At 50.4% G+C, this 24,629-nt stretch overlaps 1 protein-coding gene across 1 annotated transcript; it reads right to left on the bottom strand.

Moving 5' to 3' along the window:
* Nucleotides 1–4,015: 4,015 nt before the first annotated feature.
* Nucleotides 4,016–18,130, bottom strand: ORAI1 (ORAI calcium release-activated calcium modulator 1). Its single transcript, XM_057743791.1, is given in 5 exon segments — nt 4,016–5,027; nt 17,524–17,856; nt 17,858–18,007; nt 18,009–18,086; nt 18,089–18,130. Coding segments are annotated over 5 exon segments (1,215 nt in total). The 3' UTR covers nt 4,016–4,415.
* Nucleotides 18,131–24,629: the final 6,499 nt, after the last annotated feature.

Raw genomic sequence — 24,629 nt, 5'->3', positions numbered from 1 at the left:
CCTTGGAATCCCATGGGAGATTTAAAAGCTAGGAATGCCCAGATCCCATACCCAGAGATTCTCATCCATCTGGGGTGAGGCCTGGGACTTCAGAAAGTTCCCCGGCTGACTCTAATGTGTAGCTGGGGCAGAGAACCTCTGACTTACTTGTTTTGTATGTCTAACCAAGGGACCTCAGTTGCCCCATCTGTAAAATGGGACTTTGGAGATCTCACAGGGGTGTTTTGAGGATTTGCTAGTGGATGTAAAAGTTACAAATAACGTGTACTGAGGTTACTTCTAAAGCAGATTTCTGGGAAGGGCTTTGCATAATTCTAGAAAACATTCCTGCAAGATAAGAAGAACTCTTACATAATGGGAAGGAACAGGAGTTCTGCGGTCAGACTGCTTGTGTGAATCCCAGCACTGATTTATTCGCTATGTGTTTTTGTGTATGTCACCCAACCTCTCTGTTCTCCAAGTTTCGTCTCCTCTAATGCAGTACTTACCATCCGGGATTATTGTGGTTACTGGAAGAATGAAATAAGGTGGTTCAGCCAAGGGAGAGTGGTTTTGTCCCCCTTCCTTCCCTGGGGACATCTGGCAAAGTGTGGAGACATTTTTTGTTGTCACAGTTGGCAGGGAAGAATCCTACTGGCACCCAGTGGGTAGAGGCTGGGATCCTGCTAAACATGTTATAATGTAAACATTCTGCAGAAGAAACATTCAACCCAAGTTCAATGGTGTCATACCATGAAATAACCCTGAAATATCATGATGTTCATAGAGCCCTCAGCAAGTGCCCGGCATGTAGTAAAGGGCTCAGTAAAGCGTTCACTGACACTATTGAGGTTCTCTCTGCCATCTAAATCCTAAGCAAGTGACCTGATCCGTGGCATGGTTCTCAATCGGTACCTCTGAAGCCAGGAAGCTGAGCCTGGCTGCCTCTGGACACATAACTAGCCAGATAGAGAGTTACAAATTGCCAGGCACAGTGCTGACCTCTTAACATGGGTGCTCTCCCATGACCCCTCAACAACCTACAAGGTGTCTTGCTATTATTTGTGTCATTTTGGAGGAGAAAACTGAGGTTCAGGAAGGCTCACAAGTCACCAAACTATAAAGTGACCGTGCTTAAACTTAGGCCTGTCCACTCTTAAGGTGAGAACAGTGGCAGTGAGTATAGAAGACTACCATTTTTTTTCAGAAAAAGTAGGGTGTGTGCTTGTTTATATATAAAATCTCTAGATGGGAACAAAATAAACTGGCAACAGTGGTTCTCTGTGGAGAATTGGGAATCTGGGAGGGACAGTAATTTTTCACTCTTGTATTTGGAACCTATGAATGTATTATCTATTCAAAATATAAAATTGAAATTAGATTGTGTTTTTAACTGTCTGTTTCCCTAAGTTGCCTGAGTTTGAGTACCTGAAGTGCTTGTTAAAAAGAGATTCCAGGGGACTTCCCTGGGGGTGCAGTGGTTAAGAATCCGCCTGCTCATGCACGGGGAACGGGTTCGATCCCTGGTCCGGGAAGATCCCACATGCCAGGAAGATCCCACATGCCGTGGAGCAACTAAGCCCATGAGCCATAACTACTAAGCCTGTGCTCTAGAGCCCATGAGTCACAACTGCTGAGCCCACATGCCACAACTACTGAAGCCCATGTGCCTAGAGCCTGTGCTTTGCAACAAGAGAAGCCACCACAATGAGAAGCCCACTCACCACAATGAAGAGTAGCCCCCACTCACCACAATCAGAGAAAGTCTGCACACAGCAAGGAGGACCCAATGCAGCCAAAAAAAAAAAAAGAGATTCCAAAGACACCCAGACCAGCTTGAATTGGAATCTGCAGAAGGGCTTGTAAATCCACATTTTATAAGCCAATCTGATGATTCTCGAGTTCAGGCAAGTTTAGGAAAGGAAATCAGACTACAGGGTCCCAGCCCAGAAATTATTCCAGCAGGATCCCAGAAAGTCTCTGCAGAAGCAGGGAGATGGGTATTGTAAGCAAAGAATGGAAGATGCCCAGGTCTTCTCTGAGGAGTGGTGATTTTCACATAGGGGTACCTGCCCCATCCTACTTGGTCTCAATCAGAGGGCCATCTGGGGACAGGGAAGGGGTGGGTCCTGATGCATGTGACGCAGGATGGTGGCAAGAAGCTGCAACAGGATAAAGAAGGACCCCTTCCCCATGCAGCCCACCACGCTGCTGTTGGCACAGCAGGACAAGAGCTTAAGGTCATACTTTCTCCCAACCAACTTTCACTTCAGCCAGAGCACTTTGTACCACTTTCTATATCAGGTTTATGGGACAGAACAGAGCTGTCAAACTCAGAGGCCTTCTGGGGCCAGGCACGTAACATACGAAGCTGGGTTGGTGTGATACAGTAGGGAGTGGTGGGGACTGTGGCAAGTACATCTCCTGGGGAAGAGGTAGCTGCAACTCAGCTTCTGTTCACTCCTGCCCTGCAAGAAAGTGGGCCCAGTAATCTCTGCTGTTGGATCTTCTAATTTCTTAAGCAAAGCCAGAATCAGCCTATGTAAGATTTTTGTGGTCTAGGCTGCGAGCCAGACTTTCAGGCTCAAATTCTTCCCAATAATTACTTACCCTCTTTGGACATCAATTTTTGTCATCTGCAAAATGGAGATAAAATTCCTGCCAAAATGCACAACCCGATCATAAAAATGAGGAAATAACAGAGAAACTAGACAGAAGCGGTGTTCTACAAAAATGTGGATATTACAAAGGACAAATCCTGTTGCAAGTTAAAGGCGACTAAAGAGACATGACAACGCAATGCCACATGTGATCCTGGATGGAAAAATCACTGCAAGAAAGGACATGTTTGGGACAAGAGGGAAATTGAAAACAGATGTTATATTAGGTAATAGTATCTCACCAGAGTCAAATTTCCTGAATTTGATCACTGAATTGTGGTCATGTAGAGGAATGTCCTTGGTTTTAGGAAGACACCTACAACTAATGTATATGGCTCAGGAGGAAAAACATATTCTCCTCCTCATTATTCATGGTTTCAGCATTTGCGAATTTGCCTACTTGCAGAGGTCAAACAAAGTGGCCTTCGTTGCAGCTCCTGCTGTAAAAAAGTATCCTTTTCATGGTCTATTTAGTGCCACATTTCTCACATTTCGGTGCTTTTTGTTGGTGATTTCACTACCTAAAATGGTCCCCAGGGGTAGCAATGAAGCACTGTCTAGTGTTCAGGGCACAGGAAGGCTGTGATGTGCCTTACAGAGAAAATACATGTGTTACTTCAGTTTTAGTCACAAATGAGTGATAGTGCTGTTGTGACAGTGTATAAGTTCAACGTTATATACAACAACATATATTAAGTAAGGCGTCTTTAAAAAGAAACACACATAAAACAAGGCTACGTATTGAGACTGGCTGACAAAAATGTTGTGACTGGAGGCTCGCGGGAACCTAACCCCGTATTTCTCTTAAAAGCAATGGTTTAGGGACTTCCTAGGTCACACAGTGGTTAAGAATCCGCCTGCCAATGCAGGGGACACAGGTTTGATCCCTGGTCCGGGAAGATCCCACATGCCGCGGAGCAACTAAGCCCGTAAGCCACAACTATTGAACCTGTGTGCTGCAACTACTGAAGCCCACAAAGCTAGAGCCCGTGCTCCACAACACGAGAAGCCACCACAGTGAGGAACCCGCATACCACAACGAAGAGTAGCCCCTGCTCACCGCAACTAGAGAAAGCCCATGACCAGCAATGAAAACCCAATGCAGCCAGTAAGTTTAAAAAAGAAAAAAAAAAAAAAAAAAGGGCAATGCTTTAGTACTCACTAATTCAGTGTTCTGTGACTATAGAACAAAACCACTGTGAATAATAAGAATTGACTGTACATCTATTTCAGTTACTGTTCATGCAACTTTTTTGGGTAGGTTTGAAATTTCCCAAAATGTTAAAAAAAAATTTCTGCTTAGAGACGGATCTGACTGGGGCAACAGGATAAATACCAGGTAGTCCAGACCCAGCAAATACAGACACAAGAGGAGGTGTCCCTTATGAGTATATTTCTGTGTTCACACGCGCACGCACACACACAATCGACGCTGAACGGGAAGGGGGGTCAAGACGGAAAGGACAGGAGGCATCCCGGTGGCACTGGCATGTGGGAGGAGGGGCAAAGGGAGCCTTTGTCCCCACTCTGGCTCCCACCAGTGGCCTCCAAACAGGTGAACCTGGAGCTGGAAGATCAGGAACTGCTTCTTCTCTTAGAGGAAAGTTTCAAAGTGCAGTAATTTCTCTTAAAAAAAAAAAAGCCTCTTCCCTTCACTCTCTGCCCCCTGACGAAAGCCCAGCCCCCTGTGCAGGCTGTCCTTGAGGCTGGGGCAGGACAAGGTCATGGGGAAGGGCGTTAAGGCCAAAAGCTCCGCAGTGCCCAGCCCGGGAGGGCTTAGGCATAGTGGCTGCCGGGGGTCAGGGGATGGTCCCCTCTGTGGTCCAGCTGGTCCTGCAGGCGGGCAAACTCGGCCAGCTCGTTGAGCTCCTGGAACTGTCGGTCCGTCTTATGGCTGACCAGTGAGCGGTAGAAGTGGACGGCAAAGACGATGAAGATCAGGCCGAAGGGGACCATGATGGTGGTGGAGGCGATGGCGGCGGCCTGGCCCGCGGTGATGCCGCCTGCGCTGCTGCTGACGTTGGCGGCCGCGCCGCCGCCGGCCGGGGTCTTGCTGGTGGGCTGCGGCTGGCCTGGCTGCTTCTTGAGGGGCAAGAACTTGACCCAGCAGAGCAGCACGACCTCGGCCAGGAAGAGGAGCGTGCCGATGACAGTGGAGAAGGCCCAGGCCAGCTCGATGTGGCGGTGCATGCGCTCGTGGGGGGACTCCTTGACCGAGTTGAGGTTGTGCACATTGCTCACCGCCTCGATGTTGGGCAGGATGCAGGTGCTAATCATGAGTGCAAACAGGTGCACGGCCACCAGCACCGTGGTGCAGGCGCTGAAGGCGATGAGCAGCCCCGGTGGGTAGTCGTGGTTAGTGTCCAGCTGCACCTCCACCATCGCCACCTGGGGGGGAGGGGAGAGGGGGGGCTGAGTGACAGGACAGTCATGGCTCAGAGGCTCTCCTCCCATCAAGCTCTGGGAACCCGGCTAAGTCACATGGCCTCTCTGAGCCTCAGTTTCCATATCTGTATAATGGGGATAATAAGACCCACCCACTTAGGGTTGAGAAGTGGCAGGGAGTACTGGTGGAGAGTGCAGGCTTGGAGCCCAGGCTGCCTGGATTTGGATCCCAGTTCTGCTACTCACGAGTGACGTGTCTTTGGGAAAGTCACTGAACCTCTCTTTGCCTCAACTTTCTTATTTGTAAAATGGGATATCGTATCTGTTCCTAGGATTAACAATTAAATGAGAGCTCCTGGTAGATGGCAAATACCTCCCAAATAGTAATCATCAAAAATGGTTAAAATGGTAAGTTTTGTGTAAATTTCAGTCTGATTAAAAAAAAAAAGTTTACACGAATGAAAAAAGGTTCACTTCCTGTTGGTGCCACACTCCCAATTCCCAAGCAGAGGTTTCTTCATGCCCTGCTCTGGGGACAAGGAGAGGGGTGGGGTGAAGGGATGAAGGCCCTCCCAGGTCATGCCCAGGCCCTTTCTGAGAACACAGTGCACCAACCAAGAAGGAATCAAGAGAGGCTTCCCAGAAGAGATGGGCTCTGACCGGCTGCTGCGCTGCAGTCGGTGGGCCCCGGGGCCATCTCCTCTTCCAGCCCCAGCGCTGGGCTCAGGGCCCCAGGGCTGACGCACTAGCTGCTCCCCAGTTCCTGGAGACCCGTGGATCTGGGGTCACCAGGGGCACACTCCAGGCCTGCCACCCGCCTCCTCTCACCTAGGCCTTGCAAATCACCCCCATATAAAGGAGCCAACTCATCACATCTGGGTTGGGAGAAGCGGGCGGTGGGCACACTGCCAGGGTCTGCCTGCCGAGGCCGGAGGGCCTGGGGCAGCAGGTGCCAAAGGCAATACCATTAAGGAGAATGACCCTTCGTGAAGGGTTCACTGTGTATGTGCCAGGCTCAGAAGGGGGAGGTCTGATGCTAAAGTGCACCCACGAGCCTCACACCTGCCCTGACCCCTCCTGACTCCTGGGGAGGGAGTGGGCTCCTTCCTTCCCAGCTTTCTTGCCTATAATGCCTGCTCCTGTCTGCTTTCATTTCTTGCACCTCCGCAGCCTTCCGAAGCCTGGAAAGGTGGTGTGGGGCAGTTGTTACCACCAAGGGCTCTGGAGCCAGGCTGCCTGCTTTAAGCCCTGACTGCTCTGCCCTTTATTAGGCAGTGTGACTCTGGCAAGTTCCTTCAACTTTCTGGGCCTCAGTTTCCTTATCTGTAAAAAAAAGAATATTGGGGGACTTCCCGGGTGGTCCAGTGGGTAAGACTCCATGCTCCCCATGCAGGGGGCCCAGGTCCCATCCCTGGTTGGGGAACTAGATCCCGCAGGTTGTAACTAAGAGTCCGCATGCCACAACTAAGACCCAGAGCAGCCAAAATTAGTTAATTAAAAAAAAAAGAATATTGGGGGAATTCCCTGGCGGTCCAGTGGTTAGGACTAAGTGTTTTCACTGCCTGGGCCCAGGTTCGATCCCTGATTGGGGAACTAAGATCCCATAACTTAGAAGGTTGTTCTGAGGACTGAGTTAACCCCACATCAAATATTTATTTAGTGCCTGGCACAGAGTAAACCCTCAATAAAAGGAGCTTTACTATTACTGTTATTCAGTTTAGAAACCTCACCCTCGATCCCAGTGTCTCTAGATGAAACCCTCCTGTTTCTATCCTCCTGCCCGGGCTGAGAACACCGAAAGCAAACTGGCAGATTGGGTTTTGGCTCCAGAACCACCCCTGTTTCCCTGAGTGACCTTGGTCAAGACCCTCCCCTTTGTCTCTGTAAAAGGAGGGGATGTGGCAAGATTAAGGTCACCATCTAGAGCTGATCTGGGGTTGGACACTTTTGAGAATTTGGTGGAAATACTGGATACTCCTTAAGACAGCGAGCTGTATACAGTCATAGGACTCTGCAGCCAATTTCAACAGGATTCACAGACTTTTGTCTTAGAATTCCCACAACTGATCACTGTATAAACTTTTCAGCCCAGGAGTTTGTAAAATGTTTCAAGCTCATATAAATCTGGGGCAGTGCCAAGAGGATTTTGACCATTTTTAGGATCACTCACTGGTGGCCTAAGGCCAACGCTGAGATTTCTTAGCACATGCAGGTGAGGGGCAGGGCATCAGGGCAGGCCACCAGGGCACGGTGGGTTAAGGGCTGCACCCTGGGCTCCCTGGTCTCTGTCCTCAGGCCTGACCGCACTGGAAAAGGGGGGCACCTCCAGCAGGGTGTACCTCCTGCCACCTCCCCAACCCCAGCACTTCCTCTTCCTGTTTTGGCCTGCTGCCTCAGAACCCAAAACCAGAGAAGGGACCAGCAGGACAACCCACTGCTTGGCTGCCCGAGGTCCACTGGCTATCGATTCACTCACCGGAAATGTCCAGACCCATTAGGACATCAGGCCCTGAACTGGGCTCTGGGGGTCTATACCGGGTGGGAGTGGGGTGCTGACATATACAGATATACACGTAACCAATCTGTTCCCTTAAGCCTGGTATCTCCACCTCTGTAGAGCCATTAAGAGTAAACTGGCCCCTCCACTTACAAAGCTGGTAACCTCTCTATGCCACAGGTTCTGCATCTATAAAATTGGGGCTTTTATGAGGATTCAACAGATTAATGAATACAGAGCCCTCAGCACAAGACCTGGTGCGTGCGCGCACACACACATATATACATACATATATATATATGCTTAATACATATACATACATACATATATATACAAGCATACATACATGTATCTATATGCTTAATACAATGCCAATGATTATTAGCAACACTATTGTTACTTTTTTACAAATGAGGAAAGGGAGGCTCATAGAGGTGAAATGTCAGCTGTCCCAAGGGTTACCCTGTTATTGAGTGGGGGACCTGTACTCAAGCCCACTTAGCTCTAAAGCCCGTGTGCAAAGGGGGTAATAGCACTTTCCTCACACCTGCTACTACAGACTTGAACATCTGTAAACCTTCTAAATTCATATTTTAAATCCTTACCCCCAAGGAGGTAGGGCCTTTGGGGGTGATTACGGCATGAGGGTGGCGCCCTCGTGATAGGATTAGTGCCCTTATAGAAGAGCCCCCCTCCCCGACACTCCTTCACCACTCCTGCCACGTGAGGACACAGTGAGTAGTAGACAGTGTCTATGAACCAGGAAGCCAGCCCCTCACCAGACACGGAACCTGCTGGCACCTTGATCTTGGACTTCTAGCCTCCAGAAGTGTGAGAAATAGATATCTGTCGTTTATAACCCACCCAGTCTGTGGTCTTCTGTTATAGCAGCCCAGACAAAGACAATCACTGAGGAGAGTAAATGAGGTCTTGACATGTGTTTAACAAAGGGCCAGCCCACAGAATGTCCTCAGTAAATCTTAGTTAAACAGAAAAAGAGATGGAAAACAAATAGCCCCTGGGTGCCGTCAGCGGAGGCTGGTGAGAGCTGACCCCATATGCCCATGTTCTGCCTCCTGGGGAGGGTGATGGGCTCGGTCCCCCACGCTAGGCCTGGTCTGCCCCTTTCTGAGGCTGCCTCAGCTCTAAACCCTGGGTATAAGGAGAACGTGTGCCCCAAAGCACACAGCTGGCCAGACGGCCACCTTGACAGGACAGAGACCACCCTTGCCACACCATCTGTCACGCCCGCAGGCTCCAGAGCCAGAACATGCAGCTGTTGGGACACACCTGGCCTGGGGACACCAGAACGTCCCTGGAGGTCTCGGGCTAGGGGGGAGTCTCGGTAGCTCAGCCTGCGACGCTGGGCCCTGGGGAGGAGGAAGGGGCCTGCTGCCATGCCCTGGAAGAAACCCCATCACCCTCGTCGCCGGACCCTACAGTTCCTGGAACTTGGACCCCGCCGGCTAGGTGTATGTCCTGTTCCCACGTTGGGGACCAAGCTCAGTGTTCTGGGCTGTGTGAAGGGAATGGTTGGCACAAAACATGGCTCGCGATGAAAACTGTTCACAGAAATAAAAACGACTGCTTTTTCCACAACATGTCCCACTTGGGAAATCTCCTCAAGGGTAGGGAGGGTAAAGCCAGGGGGGCCGCTCGGAACCTGGCAGGCGACTCCCAGGGCCCCAGCTGAGTCCCGGAGAGATCAGATCAGATCAGATTGCAAGCAGCTTCGCAAGGTAAATATAGCCAGAGTGCTGGGCTGTTAACCTAAAATAAACAGCTCCCGGCCAGCCATGGGCCTGCTTAAACCTGGCCACATGGGTCCTAAAGGGTGAGGAACGGCCAGCACCCCCTCACTCTGGTCTGCAGACCTCCAACCCCCCCCACCCCCGTCACCCCCCACAGGGACACCAAACCTCAAGCACCAGCCCAGAAGAGGCTCCTGAGAAGGGCAGGGCCTGGCTGGCTTTGCCGGGTATCTGCTTACCACGCCCGAATGCCAACCACGTCTCCTCACTCCTGCTGGGCTCCATGGAGATCTTCGCCACCTGGCGCCTGGGAGGCCAGGCCCTTCCGAGGCAGCCCTCCCATGCCTGGCCCGACACCGGTGCCCAACAGCTGGGAGACACAACTCCCCTTTCGTAAGCCTGGGCCTCTGTTCACCTGGGCCACCAACCCACCGTCACCCCAGGTCACCCAGGGCTGCCTGAGCCTGCGGGCCCCACCTCAGATGCAAACCATCTATTAAGAGAGGACTGAGGGCTCGTCGGGTAATTTCAGAACGCTTTTCACGACTACAGTCCAGTATTCCAAAGGTTTCCATAAATAGAAACATACCCATTTATAACAGAAACAAGTTTCCCCAAACAATAATTATCCTTCAAGCGCGCTAATCCAGGCTACTCGTACAACATGTGACATGACGCATACGGCTGCTTTCTACTTCATTCCACGCTTATTCCAATAAAAAAAAAATGCCTGTTGCGACTCACTTTGCGTCACAAGCCACGGACAGGTTGAACCTGCAGGTTGGGGGGAGGAGACAGGGAACAGGCCTAGCCCTTCTCTTCATCTGGCTAATTTGGACCTCTTCAGGTTTTTACCTTCCAAGTCACCCCTGCTCCATGGCCTCCCATGTGAGGATGGAGCCATTCATTCATTCGCGGAAAATTTTTTTGTTTCTTTTGGCTGCGCTGCGCAGCTTACAGGATCTTAGTTTCCCCATCAGGGATTGAACCTGCGCCCTCGTCAGTGAAAGCGCGGAGTCCTAACCACTGGACCGCTAGGGAAGTCCGCTCACAGACCACTTTTACTGAGAATTTACTATGTGCCTGGAGGCTCTTGTGGCTCTGCTGGAGAGAAAGCAGGAAGACAGCAGAATCCCTGCCCCAGGGAGGATGACGGGCACTAAATGTTCAGGCATGCATTTTCAGACCGTAGGGTCTATCCACCAATGCTCCTCCACCACTGCACTTGCCAAACACGTTCGGAAGATGTAATGACACGTCTGGTTTCCTCCACTTTACTTCCCTGTTTACCCAGCTTCCAGCACTGGGCCTTGTCCCTCTAGGGGCCTCAGTAAACGAATGTTAAAGCAGTAAACGAAGGTAGGGCTTGACCTTTGGGGATTTCAGCCCAGGGCCTCTAAAGTGTCCGAAGACAATCCTATGTGACCCACTGGAAACCGGAAGACCATACAAGAACTCTGATGATATTTTTTTGGCTCATCCTTTCAAGTTTTCCATGTTGTGTTTTTATGTACTTTTTTTTTTGGCTGCACCACACAGCTTGTGGGATGTTAGTTCCCTGACCAGGGATCGAACCTGCAGTGGAAGTGCGGAGTCTTTTTTATTATTAATTAATTAATTAATTGGCTGCATTGGGTCTTTGTTGCTCCATGTAGGCTTTCTCCAGTTGTGGAGCACGGGCTCTAAGTGCAAGGGCTTTAGTAGTTGCAGCACGTGCGCTAAATAGCTGTGGCTTGCGGGCTCTAGAGCACAGGCTCAGTAGTTGTGGCTCATGGGCTTAGTTGCTCCGTGGCATGTGGGATCTTCCTGGCCCAGGGATCGAACCCATGTCCCCTGCATTGGCAGGTGGATTCTTAACCACTGCGCCACCAGGGAAGCCCAAGTGCAGAGTCTTAACCAATGGACTGCCAGGGAAGTCCCCTATGTAGCTTTTAATACTCATGTTTTATTAGCACACATACCATTCATTACCATATATATATGTATATATATGCACATAGCGTACATACTTGCGCGTACAAACACTGAGCCTAGTGTTGACAATATCTTCAGTGGGGTGTGCACTCAAAAGTTTGGAGAACACCTCTTAGACCAGGGGTTGCCGAACTGGCCTACAGTGTGCTTCTTTGCAAATAAAGTTTTACTGGCACACAGCCACATCCACTTAACTTAAGGTCTATGGCTGCTTTCAAGCTAAAATAGCAGAATTGAGTATAGGTTTCCCCCTGTAACGTACCTCTGAAACCTTTCGTAAGCTGAAATGGCCTAAAGGGATGGAGCAATTACCTTAGGACACATCTTGCTAACAAATGCACACATAAATCAAGATTAAAGCACAGATGCTCACAGACACGGCTCAAAGCTCTGGCGACTTGATGCCGAGATGCTGAGTATGGTTCCCGGCAAATGAGCTTGGTGGTGTCAGTCTCACCCCTGAGGGTGAACGCTGCCTCTATAATGGCTTGCTGCAAACCAAACGCTGCATGCTATTTTCACTTTTCGCCTTTTTTTACTAAAAGTAAAAATTCTCTTTGGGTTTCTTTCGGATTAGTGAAAACAGGTACTAATGAAAACAGGTACTAATGTAGGTCTTCTATAAAAGCGAGGTGGCATAAAGCAAACTTTTGAAAAGTGGGAGACACCTGTAGTTACCACTGAGACCGCATGGCCCGCAAAGCTGAAAATACTCACTTTACAGAAAAAGTTGGCCCATTCCTGGGTTAGACCAATGCTCTTAAAGAGAGCTGTCAAACCACAGTACCAGAAAATTCTCCTCCAGGGAGCTTGTGGTTTTCTTTTTTTTTCTTTTTTTTTAATATTTATTTATTTGGCTGCGCTGGGTCTTAGCTGCAGCACGCAAGATCTTCGTTGCCACATGCAGGACCTAGTTCCCTGACCAGGGATCGAACCTGGCCCCTTGTGTTTGGCAGCACAGAGTCTTAACCACTGGACCACCAGGGAGGTCCCTATCATTTTTGTTTTCTTTTGTTTTCGGCCGCACCGCACAGCTTGCAGGATCTTAGTTCCCCAACCAGGGATTGAACCCGTGCTCTCTGCAGTGAAAGTGTGGAGTACTAACCACTGGACCGCCAGGGAATTCCCGTGGTTCTATCAGTTTGAGGCATCCCTTCTGGGGAGCGTACGAAAGGCCTCCCAGAAGAAGTTCCACCAAAGAGAAACCTGTTCTTGTTCAAACTTTCTCAGTTTTATTTCTCCAAGGAAACTCCTTCCCAACACTGATGACCACAGTGCCACCTTGGGAAGCCCCAGAGCTCTCGTTCACAGCCCTGCACCCAGAAACCAGCAGAGTTCAGCACAGGCCATGGCTGAAACTCCAGACACGTGCCACAGGCACTTGTGAAGTTTTCCAAAAGGCTTCTCAGCTAGGCAGGGAGTACCTGCCCCTTGGGGCATTCAGCAAAATTCCATTTATACGCAGCTCAGAGTGCAGAACTGCACATCTGGAAGACTTCAAAGGCCTAGTTTTCAACTAGCTACAGAGGACACAGCAAGAGGGTGGTTGAGTAGAAAAGGCTCCAAGCCAGACAAACCAGGGCTTGAAATCTACTAGCTGGGTGATCAGAATCTCTATGAGCCTCAGTTGGCCTTAGTTTCCCCACCTACAGTACATACCTTTAAGACCTGTTCTGAGGGTTAAAAAAGGATGAAAGAAAAGGGTCCAGGCTCACGCCTGGTGTTCAATAAACAGTAACACCATCAACATTATGCAAGAATTCATCATGGAACTCCTCTGCTCCAAAACCTTCCATGGCTCCCCACTGCCTGCAGCAGAGTTCAAAAGTCCCAAACAACAAGTCAAGGCCCTGCACCGTCTAGTCTGGCTAGATTCGTCTTCCTCTGCTACTCCTGACACACCCTCAACTCCAGCCACACCAGACTCTGCCTTTTCCTGGAGACCCTATAATTTCTCACCTTTGCAAGTTTGCTCCTAATACTTCCCCTGATAGAGGGTTTTTCGCCAAGCCCTAACTCTACCCACCTTCAAGGCTTAGCTGGAATCACATTCTTCTAAATGAGTTAACCCTTATAAAAGCAGTCCTGGGAATTCCCTGGGGGTTCAGTGGTTACGGCTTGGTGCTTTCGCTGCCGTGGGCCGGGATTCAATCCCTGGTTGGGGAACTAGGATCCCGCATGCGGTGGCCCGCCCTCCCCCCAGCCCCCAAAGTAGTCCCAACACCACGGGAACAAGGGTAAGCAAGTTTCCGTCATACTCCGGCCAGGTACATTCTAAGTGCTCTGCAAATACAAATGAATCCTCACACCAACCCTATGAGGTTGCTATTACTATCACCCCCATTTTACAGATGAGGAAGCGCAGGCCCAGAGACATTAAGCAACTTCCCCAGGATCTCACAGTTGTCAGTGGTAGAGCCAGGATTTGCACCCAAGTTGTCTGGCTCCAGAGTCCCGTGTTCTCACTCTGCTCTAGAATACTCTGAGCCTCCCAACTCTGACCTCCCACCACTCTCTCTGGTGCTTCCTCTCCCGTAGCAGTGGGGCCACACCACGGTCACACCTGCAGCTTACCAGCCAGGTAATCTTGGACAAGTCATGCACTGGGGAACCAGCACCTACCCTCGTTCCCCAGGCTGTGAAGATCACAGGAGATGGTACAAGGAGAATCCTTAGCGTTAGCCCAATCAACAATGGCAGTGATTACCGTTAGTAATGAGTGCTGGGACTTCCCTGGTGGTCCAGGGGTTAAGAATCCGCCTTCCAAAGCAGGGGACGCGTGTGCGTTCGATCCCTGGTCGGGGAACTAAGATTACACATGCCGCCGGGCAACTAAGCCTGCGCAACGCAACTACTAAGCACACAGACCACAATTAGAGACAAGCCAGCACGGCGACAAGGATCCCACACGCCACAACAAAGATCCCGCGTACTACAACTAAGACCCGAGGCAACCAAAAATACAATAAATATATATATATTTTAAAAGTAATGAGTACCATGAGGAGTAATAGTAATTTCTTACTCTTCTCCAGGCCCTGAACACGTCACAGAGGCTCAATAATGTCGTGATCTGAGCCCTTCCTTCGGACTCATTTTCAGAGAAATTCCAAGCAGCTTCTGAACCCACTCTGGAACCTGAGAACAAAAGGGTGCTGGCAGGTGGAGAACTTGAGGAGGCAGATAATCCAAAAATAATTGATCCCAGGTCACGGAAAGCATTTTGTTTACAGCAGCAGGCTGCCCTTCCCAATTATCTACTGCTTAGGCTAACGTTACAGGCTGCCTCCCCAGCAAACCAAGACTGCCGTGTGTGCTCGCCACGGTCCTGAGGGGACAGGGTCAGGCTGGCTGCCTTTGCTGAGAGGTAAACTGAGGCACGGATGGCCCGAGTCACGGCACCCTCGGCTCAAGGGGCACTTGTAGGCTACTGAGCATGTGCTACATCCAGGGCCCTTGGTTTTGGAAACTGGATATTGAATCCAGACAAGGCCCGTTGTTGCTGGAAATGCCATCAGGAATGGGAATCTTGTCTGCAGACTAGACAGGGTCCGCCTAAGGTGTACATCACCGGATCCTGATAATTCTTCAATCCTTCTTAGGCCCAGCTGGAGCTTATAATGACTCCTCATGCAAGTCCATGGGAGAGCAGGATATGTGCCTCCTTTGTACACATGAGAAAACTGGCCCCAAGGAGTAAAGCCGCTTGTCTGAGGTCCCACGGCCTATCTCCCCAGCACATCAGGGCTCCTGGCCAGGCCCTTCCACTCATGAAAGAGGAGTCTCTCCATCCCCTCCAGGCTCTTGGGAAACCCTCCCTCAATCTCACCTTGTGTGCAGGTGAGTCTGGCATCCTCACCAACTCTCCCACCCTTGGAAACCAAAAGTCACATCATGTCACTTCTGGTTTTCCAAGTCTCTAGGAAAGAAGCCCTCTGGGGGCAGGAAGTTGGTTGTGCTGACTCACAGGTCAAGGGACAGCAGTCCAGGAAACCTGCTCACAATGTTTCCATGGCGCTCGGTTGCGTGGCACCCCTTCCTCTCCAAGGCTTGTTCACAAGGCTGGCTGGCTGTGGTGGGCATGGGGCACGGGCAGACCTGCCCTGCTGAGCCCTTCTCTCCACCCCAAGCCACCTCTCCCCATTTCCAGACTCACGGCAAACGCAGTTACTCTATTGTAACTGCTTCCCCAGAACGGAAGCTGTCATGGGGTTTAGCCTTCTCTGCTGGCAGAACTTTGGGATCTCAGCAGTGGAGGCAGGAAGCCTTCTCCACCCCGAGACTGGGTAAAAGAAAGGTCCCCAAGAGACAGTCTGGGTGAGTCAAGGCCCACCAAGTGCTGCCGGCTGCCCCTGCCGCCTGACTTCCCCACACTGTTTTTAGCAAGAAGAAGAGGGGGTGACATTTGATTAGAAGGCCCAGCTTCTAAGAGGCAACTCAAGAAAGCAGGAAAGCTTCACCCATCAGCTCCTCACTTCTGGAGTGAGAAGGGTCTGGGCCACTATGAATTTATGACCCCAAGAAAAAGGGGAACAGGCATCCCACCATCTAAAACCCAGAACACTACTGTGAAGAACTGACAGCCACTGGTGTCACTCCCTTCCCCCGACTGTAACATTTTATTTACTTAAGAGAAGTTTTTCTGCTCGATTTCTCGCTCCCTAAAAGGCCTGGTCCTAACAGGTCCCTGGCAGGAGACGGCTCAGAGCTCCATACATCACAAATGGCACAAGTGTCCAAGAGAGTTCTGGATGCCAGCTGACCTGGGTTCAAATCCCACTCCAACAGGTGAGCTGTGTGGTCAGCTCAAAGTCCTATGACAAAATTACCTCAAAGGGTGGTTGAGGACTCAGTGCGTAAGCTAGGGAACCTGCACAGTGCCAAGCACTTAGTGGGTGCTTGGCAAGTGTCAGCTATTCCCAGGATTTGCGGCTGACAGAACAGAATCCCTTCATGTAGACCTAAACTAAAAACTAGAGTAACACTTCTTACAAACACACACATTCTCTCCTCCCCTCTCAAAGGCTTCCTTGGTCAAATTCTTAAAGTCAGAGAAACTTCTGAGTAGCAGACTTTATTCACCACTTCAGAAATTGAGGCCCACAGAGAGATGACGATAAGTTCGCACAGGCAGCATGTGGCAGAGGCGGGAGAACCCCTCCCCTACCTCAATCACCTGGCTTTCCACCGGGGCCCTGGGGTGCTCTGGGCCTGCTTAGGGCTTCTAAAAAGTTCTTGCCCCTGTGCATCGCCCATTAGTTTGCTGAACACAGGGAGAGTACTAGACACACTCCCTTCCCAAGAAAACCTCAAGGGTGCAGCCACTCCCTCCCTCAAGGCCAAGAGCTTAGCTCACTCACTGGTGAGGCAAGAGTGCTCCGGGCCAAAAATCTTGCAGGGGTGGTGGGGGTGAGGTTGGAGGGGGCAGACCCCATTCATGCAGGCTGAGGTCACTGAAAGGGATAATCAGGATTTGTTCTGTAGGTCCCTGTCCTGAGAGACTCCAAGATCCCCAGCCTGAAGGCATCCTCGGGGCCACTTCTCAGCCCAACCTGCAGCCTCACCTACCCCATCCCCCCAGAGTCTGGTTCTCACTCCAACCCAGCCCCCTGGGAAACTAAGCCTACCCCCCTACATCAAGAAAGAGCCCACTGAATGGGAACATGTCCCACCCTCCTCCCCCACACCCAGTGACTCAGTGGCAAGTTTCTGGAGAAGAAGCTGAGGGTGGGGAGTGGTTGTCAAACCCCCAGGCTGAGGCCTCGGAAAATGCAATAGGAGAAAGGGTGTCGGGAAATCCCCTCGATTAGGTAATAAAAGAACCTGACCTCAAGTGTGGGGGCACAAGGGAGATGGCTCAGGGGTCCTTCTCCTCCCAACCTCCTGACACCTGCTTCCAAAGAGATCAGACCACTTTACGCATTTCCTTTCCGCCTGAACATATGTGGGGCTGTCTTCTTACAGATCTACGTCGAGAATCCTGCTGTTTCTCCCTCCTTGCTGCATCGAGCTCGCCCATCTGAAGGCATCTGAGCCCCCCAACCCTGGACATTTGCATGATACCCAATCTCCCACATCGGGTGTCACTTGTCCACCTCTCGTGTCCAGCACCTCTGGCCCCCTCCAGTATCCACGACAGCTTTCTCCCAGCTCTTCCCTTCACCCCCAGCCCGCCTGGCCCGCCCAGCCAGCTCCCCTGCGGGCCCCGTCGGGGCTGCGGGCGGCAGCGGCCAGGACCTGAGAGGGGGCAGGGCAGGGCAGTGCGGCCCGAGCTCACCATGGCGAAGCCGGAGAGCAGAGCCGAGGTCCGGCTGGAGGCTTTGAGCTTGGCGCGGCTCAAGTAGAGCTTGCGCCAGGACAGCGCCTGCATCGAGTGCTCGTTGAGGCTCATCACCTCCGAGTAACTCTGGCCGATCCAGTCCGGGTAGGTGACGGCGGGCGGTGGCGACGACCCCGGGGGCTCCCCGTCCCCGCTGCGGCGGCGGCTCCGGCGGCTGCCGCTGGTGGTGTCGCCGTCGCTGAGGGGAAGCTCCGGGCTGTTGCTGCTCGGGGGCGGGGCGGGCTCCGGATGCATGGAGCACGCTGCAAAGGCGCGGGCCGGCCCCGGCGCCTAGCGAAGGCAGCGGCCCCCACCCCCCGCCGCACCTCCGCCTCCGCCTGGCCCCGCGCGGCTCCGACCTGATGCGGCCGGCCGCCGAGGACGAGGAGGTCGAGGAAGCGACCGCAGCACAAACTCGCAGGCCCGCCGCGCCGCGCCGCGCCGCTTGCAAAAGCCCGGGGAGGCAGAGACGAGAAGCTGAGCGCGAGCCAGCGTCCCGGATCTCCGGGCCTGGACCCCCCCCGGCGCGCGCCACGATTGGCTGCCGCCCCGGACCGATTTGCATGCTCCCCGCCCACGATGAGGTGGGCGGAGCCAGTGCGAGTCATGTGACTCGTCCCATCCGACGGTACCGCCTACAGTCCCTGGCCCCGCGCCGTCAGCGCCCGCGCCTCTTCCTGGAAGTGCCCCAGCCCCCGGGCCTCTCTGGGCTCCTGCTGCTGGCGCCTCCCATCTCCGCAGCTGCTCCGATGGCCCTTCTCCCAGAGCTCCGACTCCTGGGTCGGGCCACCTGAAGTCACCTCTGGGCGCCTCCTGAAGCCCGTTTCCCCCTTGGAACAAGGTGACTCAAGGCCTGCAGGAAAAAGAGCAGACTGTGATCTAGAGTTCATTCATTCTCTATTTATTGAGCACTTACTGGGTGCCAATACTGTTCTGGACACTGAGGGTAGGGTGGTGAACAAAATCGACAAAATCTTCTGCCTTCCTGGAGCTAACATTCTAGTGGCGGAGACACGCAAACACCAAGGAGTAAATTATAATAGTTTAGAAGGTGATACATGTATAGAAAAAATAAAGCAGGGAAAGGAGGCACTGGTAGTGCATGGGTTGCAGTTTTAATTGAAAATGCTCTGGGCAAGGCGTTTTGTTATTGGTGTTTTAGGGCAGGGATTTTTGGTCTGTTTTGTCCAATTCGTACACTTAGAGTTCACTGTCATCTGAAACAAGACGGGATACAGAATAATAAACCCATTCGGTAAGTTTACTGCACACCTACTAAGCTCTAGGCTGAGGGATTTCAAGAAAATGGTAACTTTCATGGAATCTTATATTTTAGTGAAGAGAACAAGCAATCAACAAACAAAATAAGTTCACATCATTCTGACTTGGTCACTTTTGAGCTAAGATCTGAACCAGCAATGCAAAGCAGGGACCTGCTTTCCAGGGGTGGAATGGAACAGCACATGCAGAGACGCTGGAGCAACAATAACTGCCCTTTGGAGCATTACGAGGCCAATGTAGCTGCAGAATAATGGAGGGCAGAGGTGAAGAGGGGGTAGAGTACTGGGCTAAGAACTGTTTCCTAGGGTATCGGCTCCAGGAGGGCAGGGACCTTCACTGTGGGTTTCACATCTCTACCCCCAGCATCTAGAGTATTGCTTGGCACACTGCTCAGTAAGTATCTGTTGAATGAATAAGTGTGGGAGAGATAGAAATGAGTGAAACTCCTAATTAGCCCAGAGTCAAGGCACAAGCATGCAATTAGCCCAGATTCAAGGCACAAGCATGCGGCCCTCCAGGTCAGCTATGTGAAATTTAAATCTTGTCACCACTAGAGGGTGCCCCTCCACTCACCCAAATTATGGAATAAAACTGAAGGCCCCCCCTCCTCCCAAAAGTCTCTGGGATTCTCCCAGAGACCTCTCTCTGTTTTTAGGAAGACTGGGGACCTTGGAATTTGAAATCTCACCCTACTGGGCTTGTTTCTTTGGTGGCCTTTGTACTTGTTACTTCTTTCACTTACCATCTGTGTCTCAGATCAGATATCACCTCCAAAGAGAGACCTCCCTTCTCTGTCGAAAGTGGCCCCCATTCCATGTTCTGTCACCTCACCCTGTTTTATTTTTTATTTAAGTATTTGATATTTTTTTCTTATTAGTAATGTATATATGGATATCCCAATCTCCCAATTCATCCAATATTTCCCTTATAGTTCTGATCACAGTACCTGAAATCACCTAGTTTATTTATGTACTGACTTGTTTCTCTGTGCCCCCCACTCCCCCAGCAGATGAGTATCTGAGAGCAAAGTTCCCCTATGTTAAATTACTTCCTTATCACCCAGGGCCTCTCATAGGATCATGCACACGGGAGATTCCCAATAGGAACACTTTCAACGAAAAACAGCATGAAACCTCCTTGGTTCTAAGAACCTCCCCCCCCCTTCCCCCGCCCCGCCCCGGCCAGCTCAGAATTGGGTTTGCACAACTTTTTGAGGGCCCATGGGGCCTGAAGGGGGCGGGGTGGGGCAGCAGGTCTGGAAGGGATGAGCCTGGAAGCTGGGAGGAAAGATTTGCTGATTAAGGAAGAACAAAAGGATGTGGGAGTGGCAGCTCAGCAGGGGGCTTTGGGGGTGGGTATGGGGCCAGATTTCCTTTCTCCAGCTACTACATCATACCCCTCCCACTCCTACTTTTGTGGGATTTGAGTCCTACCAAGTGCACAGAGCAAAAACCAAAAATACTATTGAGACGAGTTGGTGGCTTGGGAGGGTGGTGGGCACCTGGGCAATCCCTGCTTCCTGCTCTAGGGTCCTGGAGCCGGGAAGGGTCAGTTGTTAATAACTTTTCCCCACATTGTTAGAGCTAGTTCGGGCCGTGAGATACACCCACCCCATCCCAAGCCCCTGCTTAACAGAAGCTGAGGCCCCAGAGAGAAAGCACCTTGGCAAAGAACACCAAACAAGCCAGTGGAGAATCAGCCCCGGAACCCAGAATGAGGCTGCCCATCCCGGCAGTACCTCCAAGACCACGTGTGGCTCCCCCTAGTGGCTAGGGGTGTGTGCGGGCTCAGCCTTTTGGGGTTTATATTTGAAAAAGCCAAATAGAAATTTTCAATCAACTCTGTGCATGAGGACGATATAGAGATTCAACCGAAGGGGATGCTGCAACCTGCTTCACCACTGTGGCCAATGGGCACAGCCCCAGGCGGACCAAAGAGGGCATGAGTTGCCTTGGGAGGTAGCAAGCTCCCCATTGCATGGGGTAAAAAAAATACTTAGCACTTCAGTAGTGCTAATGAATGACAAGCATTATTCTAAGTGCTTTATTAGTAAATAATTTATATACTGATTATAAATAAATATATAAAATATATTTTAATAAAATAGAATGATATATTTATTAAATATATTCAGTTATATGTTAACATAACTTTGTTATATTGCATATGTTAAATTACTTTGTTGGTTACTATTATTTTATTGTATTGACTATATTATGTTGAACTTGAGAATTCCTTACAACAAAGTGTTGTATTAATATCACCATTTTTTTTAAATTGAAGTAAAGTTGATTTACAATATTGTGTTAGTTTCAGGTGTATATCACCATTCTACAGATGAGAAAAATGCAGAGAGCCAGTAAGTAGTAGTACAGACATTAAACCCAGATGGTGGATCTCCAGAGTCTGGGGCTTAACTACCACCAAAGTCACCTCTGTCCTTGCATCAGAATCTCCAGAGGTATTTTTTTAAATGCAAGTTACTAACCACCCCCCTCCCAAGCAGTTTAGTTTTAGCAAGTTTTTTGGGTAAAGTTTGAGAACCACCAAACTAGATGAGCTTTAGTTTTTGAGTACTTTTAGCCTTCTGCAGTGGTTAAGGTTGGCTGTTCCCTTGGCCACTCAGTTGCAGTGTGACCTTGGGCAAACTACTTAACCTCTCTGGGCAACCAATACTCTTAGCAAAAACAAAGATATTATAGGACTTCCCTGGTGGCACAGAGAGAATCCGCCTGCCAAAGCAGGGGACATGGGTTTGATCCCTGGTCTGGGAGCATCCCACATGCCATGGAGCAACTAAGCCCGTGCACCACAACTACTGAGCCTGCACTCTGGAGCCCAAGAGCCACAACTACTGAGTCCACATGCCACAACTACTGAAGCCTGTGAGACTAGAGCCTATGCTCCACAACAAGAAAAGCCACTTCAATGAAAAGTCCTCACACCCCAATGAAGAGTAGCCCCCACTCGCTGCAACTAGAGAAAGCTTGCATGCAGCAATGAAGATCCAATGCAGCCAAAAATAATTTAAAAAGAAAAAATATTATACAAACATCCTGAGTTCAGACACCCAGTCACCTCCCCCAGTCAAATTTTTAGGAGGGGTAAATCTGATGCCCACATGAAAAGGAAATCCCTTGCCCCTTCCTGCCCAAAAAGGCTTCAAAGAATTCTCCAGTTTCAGTTTGAAAAAGGAGCATTTTGTCAGAGCTCATCATGGTCGCTTGCCTCTATTTCCTTCCCCCATCTCTGCCTTACCCTCTGATTGTTCTGAGGCTTGAAACCCCTAAATTAATAATAAAAGAGCCATCATTTCTTGAGCTCTTGCCTTTACAGACCTGTGCTTGTAAACCTCTGGTGATGGGACGTGCCCTCCTTCTGTATCAGTTATTTATTAAAAAAATAAATAAATTTATTTTCCACTGCGTTGGGTCATCATTGCTGTGCTCGGGCTTTCTCTAGTTGTGGCGAGCAGGGGCTACTCTTCAATGCAGAGCCCAGGCTTCTCATTGTGGTGGCTTCTCTTGTTGTGGAGCACAGGGGGTAGGCACAGGGGGTTCAGTAGTTGTGCCACATGGGCTCAATAGTTGTGGCTCGTGGGCTCTAGAGTGCAGGCTCAGTAGTTGTGGCACACGGGCTTGGTTGCTCCTTGGCATGTGGGATATTCTCAGACCAGGGATTGAACCCGTGTCCCCTGTATTGGCAGGTGGATTCTTAACCTCTGCACCACCAGGGAAGCTCTGTATTGGTTATTTCTAACAGAAAGTTTTCTTTCTATGGAGCTGGTATAGGCCTCCCTGTGACTCCCTCTGTGTGTCACATAGAATGTGGGAAATCCCTCTTCTGCTCAGCCCTTGCGCCAACTCCATACAACAGTTGGAAGCAGCATGAGTGAGTGATCCAGGGGCTTTCAGAGTCAAAGAATTGGATGAAGGAAGCAGGGGACTGGTTACAAAATTCCAAATTCGGGTTTGTGATGATCTTAAAATGATTCTCTATGCCTGACACTCAGAGACCATGCCCAGGGGAACCCCTGTCCTGCCTCCCTGCTCCCCAGGCCCTGGGCTTTTAGGGCTCACCCTTCTCCCTGGTCAGAAGCCATTGCTGGGGCTGTGTGCTTGTGCTTATGCCTTTTATGGTTAGTTTTTTTGTGTCCTGGCTAAGAAATCTTTGCCAACCCCAAGGTCATGAAGATAGTCACCTATGTTTTAAAATTTTAAAACACAGAGTTTTAAAAAAATTTAGAGGGACTTCCCTCGTGGTCCAGTGGTTAAGACTCTGTGCTCCCAATGGAGGGGGTCCAGGTTCGATCCTTAGTCAGGGAACTAGATCCCACACGCCCTAGATCCTGCATGCCCTAGATTCTGCACGTGGCAACTAAAACCTGGCACAGCCAGATAAATATTTTTCTTTAAAAGTTTAAACAAAAATAAAAAGCTTTAGAGTTTTTGCTTGTATATTTATGTCTATGATCCATCTCAAACTTATTTTTTATTTATTTATTTATTGGCTGTGGTGGGTCTTCATTGCTGCACATGGGCTTTCTCTAGTTGCAGCGAGCGGGGGCTACTCTTCATTGTGGTGCATGGGCTTCTCATTGTGGTGGCTTCTCTTGTTGCAGAGCACGGGCACTAGGCACATAGGCTTCAGTAGTTGTGGCACTCAAGCCCAGTAGTTGTGGCTCACTGGCTCTAGAGCACAGGCTCAGTAGTTGTGGCACATGGGCTTAATTGCTCCAGGGCATGTGGGATCTTCCCAGCCCAGGGCTCAAACCTGTGTCCCCTGTATTGGCAGGCAGATTCTTAACCACTGTGCTACCAAGGAAGTCCCGAAACAGGGTCTTAATAGAGGTAACCAAATTAAAATGAGGTCATTACAGTGAGCCCTAATCCAATATGATTAGTGTAGACACACAGGCAGGCCCAGAGAGAAGACGATATGAAGAGACACAGGGAGAAGATGGCCATCCACAGACCTGGGTCAGATCTTCCCATGGAGCCTTCAGAAGGACCACAGCCCTGCTGATACCTTGATTTCCCAGACTTCTGCCCTCTCAAAATGTGAGACAATAAATTTCTGGTGTTCTTGGCTACCTAGTTTGTGGTACTTTGTTACAGCAGCACTAGGAAGCTCTTATACATACCCTGGACCAAGTCGAGGTGGGATCTTAAGTCAGCCAATGGACTTGAATTCTAATGGGTTTATCAGGGGCTGCAAGTGTGTTCAAGATGTCAGCAGAGATTAGAAAAAGACAAACAGACTTTGGAGCTAGGTGCTCCTCAGTGTGAAGCCCAGCTAGTTATTTTTTTGGCTGCACTGGGTCTTCGTTGCTGCACGTGGGCTTTCTCTAGTTGTGGCAAGCAGGGGCTACTCTGTTTTGGTGCATGGGTTTCAGTAGTTGCAGCACAAGAGCTCAGTAGCTGTGGCACATGGGCTTAGTTGCTCCTTGGCATGTGGATCTTCCTGGCCCAGGGTTCCAACCCGTGTCCCCTGCATTAGCAGGCGGACTCCTAACCACTGCGCCACTGGGGAAGTCCCTGAATCCAAGCTTTGTCAGTTTATAACTGTACCACTTTGGGTAAGCAACCCAAGCCTCTCTGAGCCCCACCTGTTGAATAGGGATAGTAAGTAATGGGACTTGGCAGAAAGGGTTACTATGAGTGTTCCATGAAAGAACATTTGTCTGGGACTTCCCTGGTGACACAGTGGTTAAGAATCCCCCTGCAAATGCAGGCGACACGGGTTTGATCCCTGGGCCAGGAAGGTTCCTACATGCCGCAGAG

Source organism: Hippopotamus amphibius, chromosome 8 (assembly GCF_030028045.1).
Source record: "Hippopotamus amphibius kiboko isolate mHipAmp2 chromosome 8, mHipAmp2.hap2, whole genome shotgun sequence".
NCBI lineage: Eukaryota > Metazoa > Chordata > Mammalia > Artiodactyla > Hippopotamidae > Hippopotamus > Hippopotamus amphibius.
This window is presented reverse-complemented; position numbering and strand designations above follow the sequence as displayed.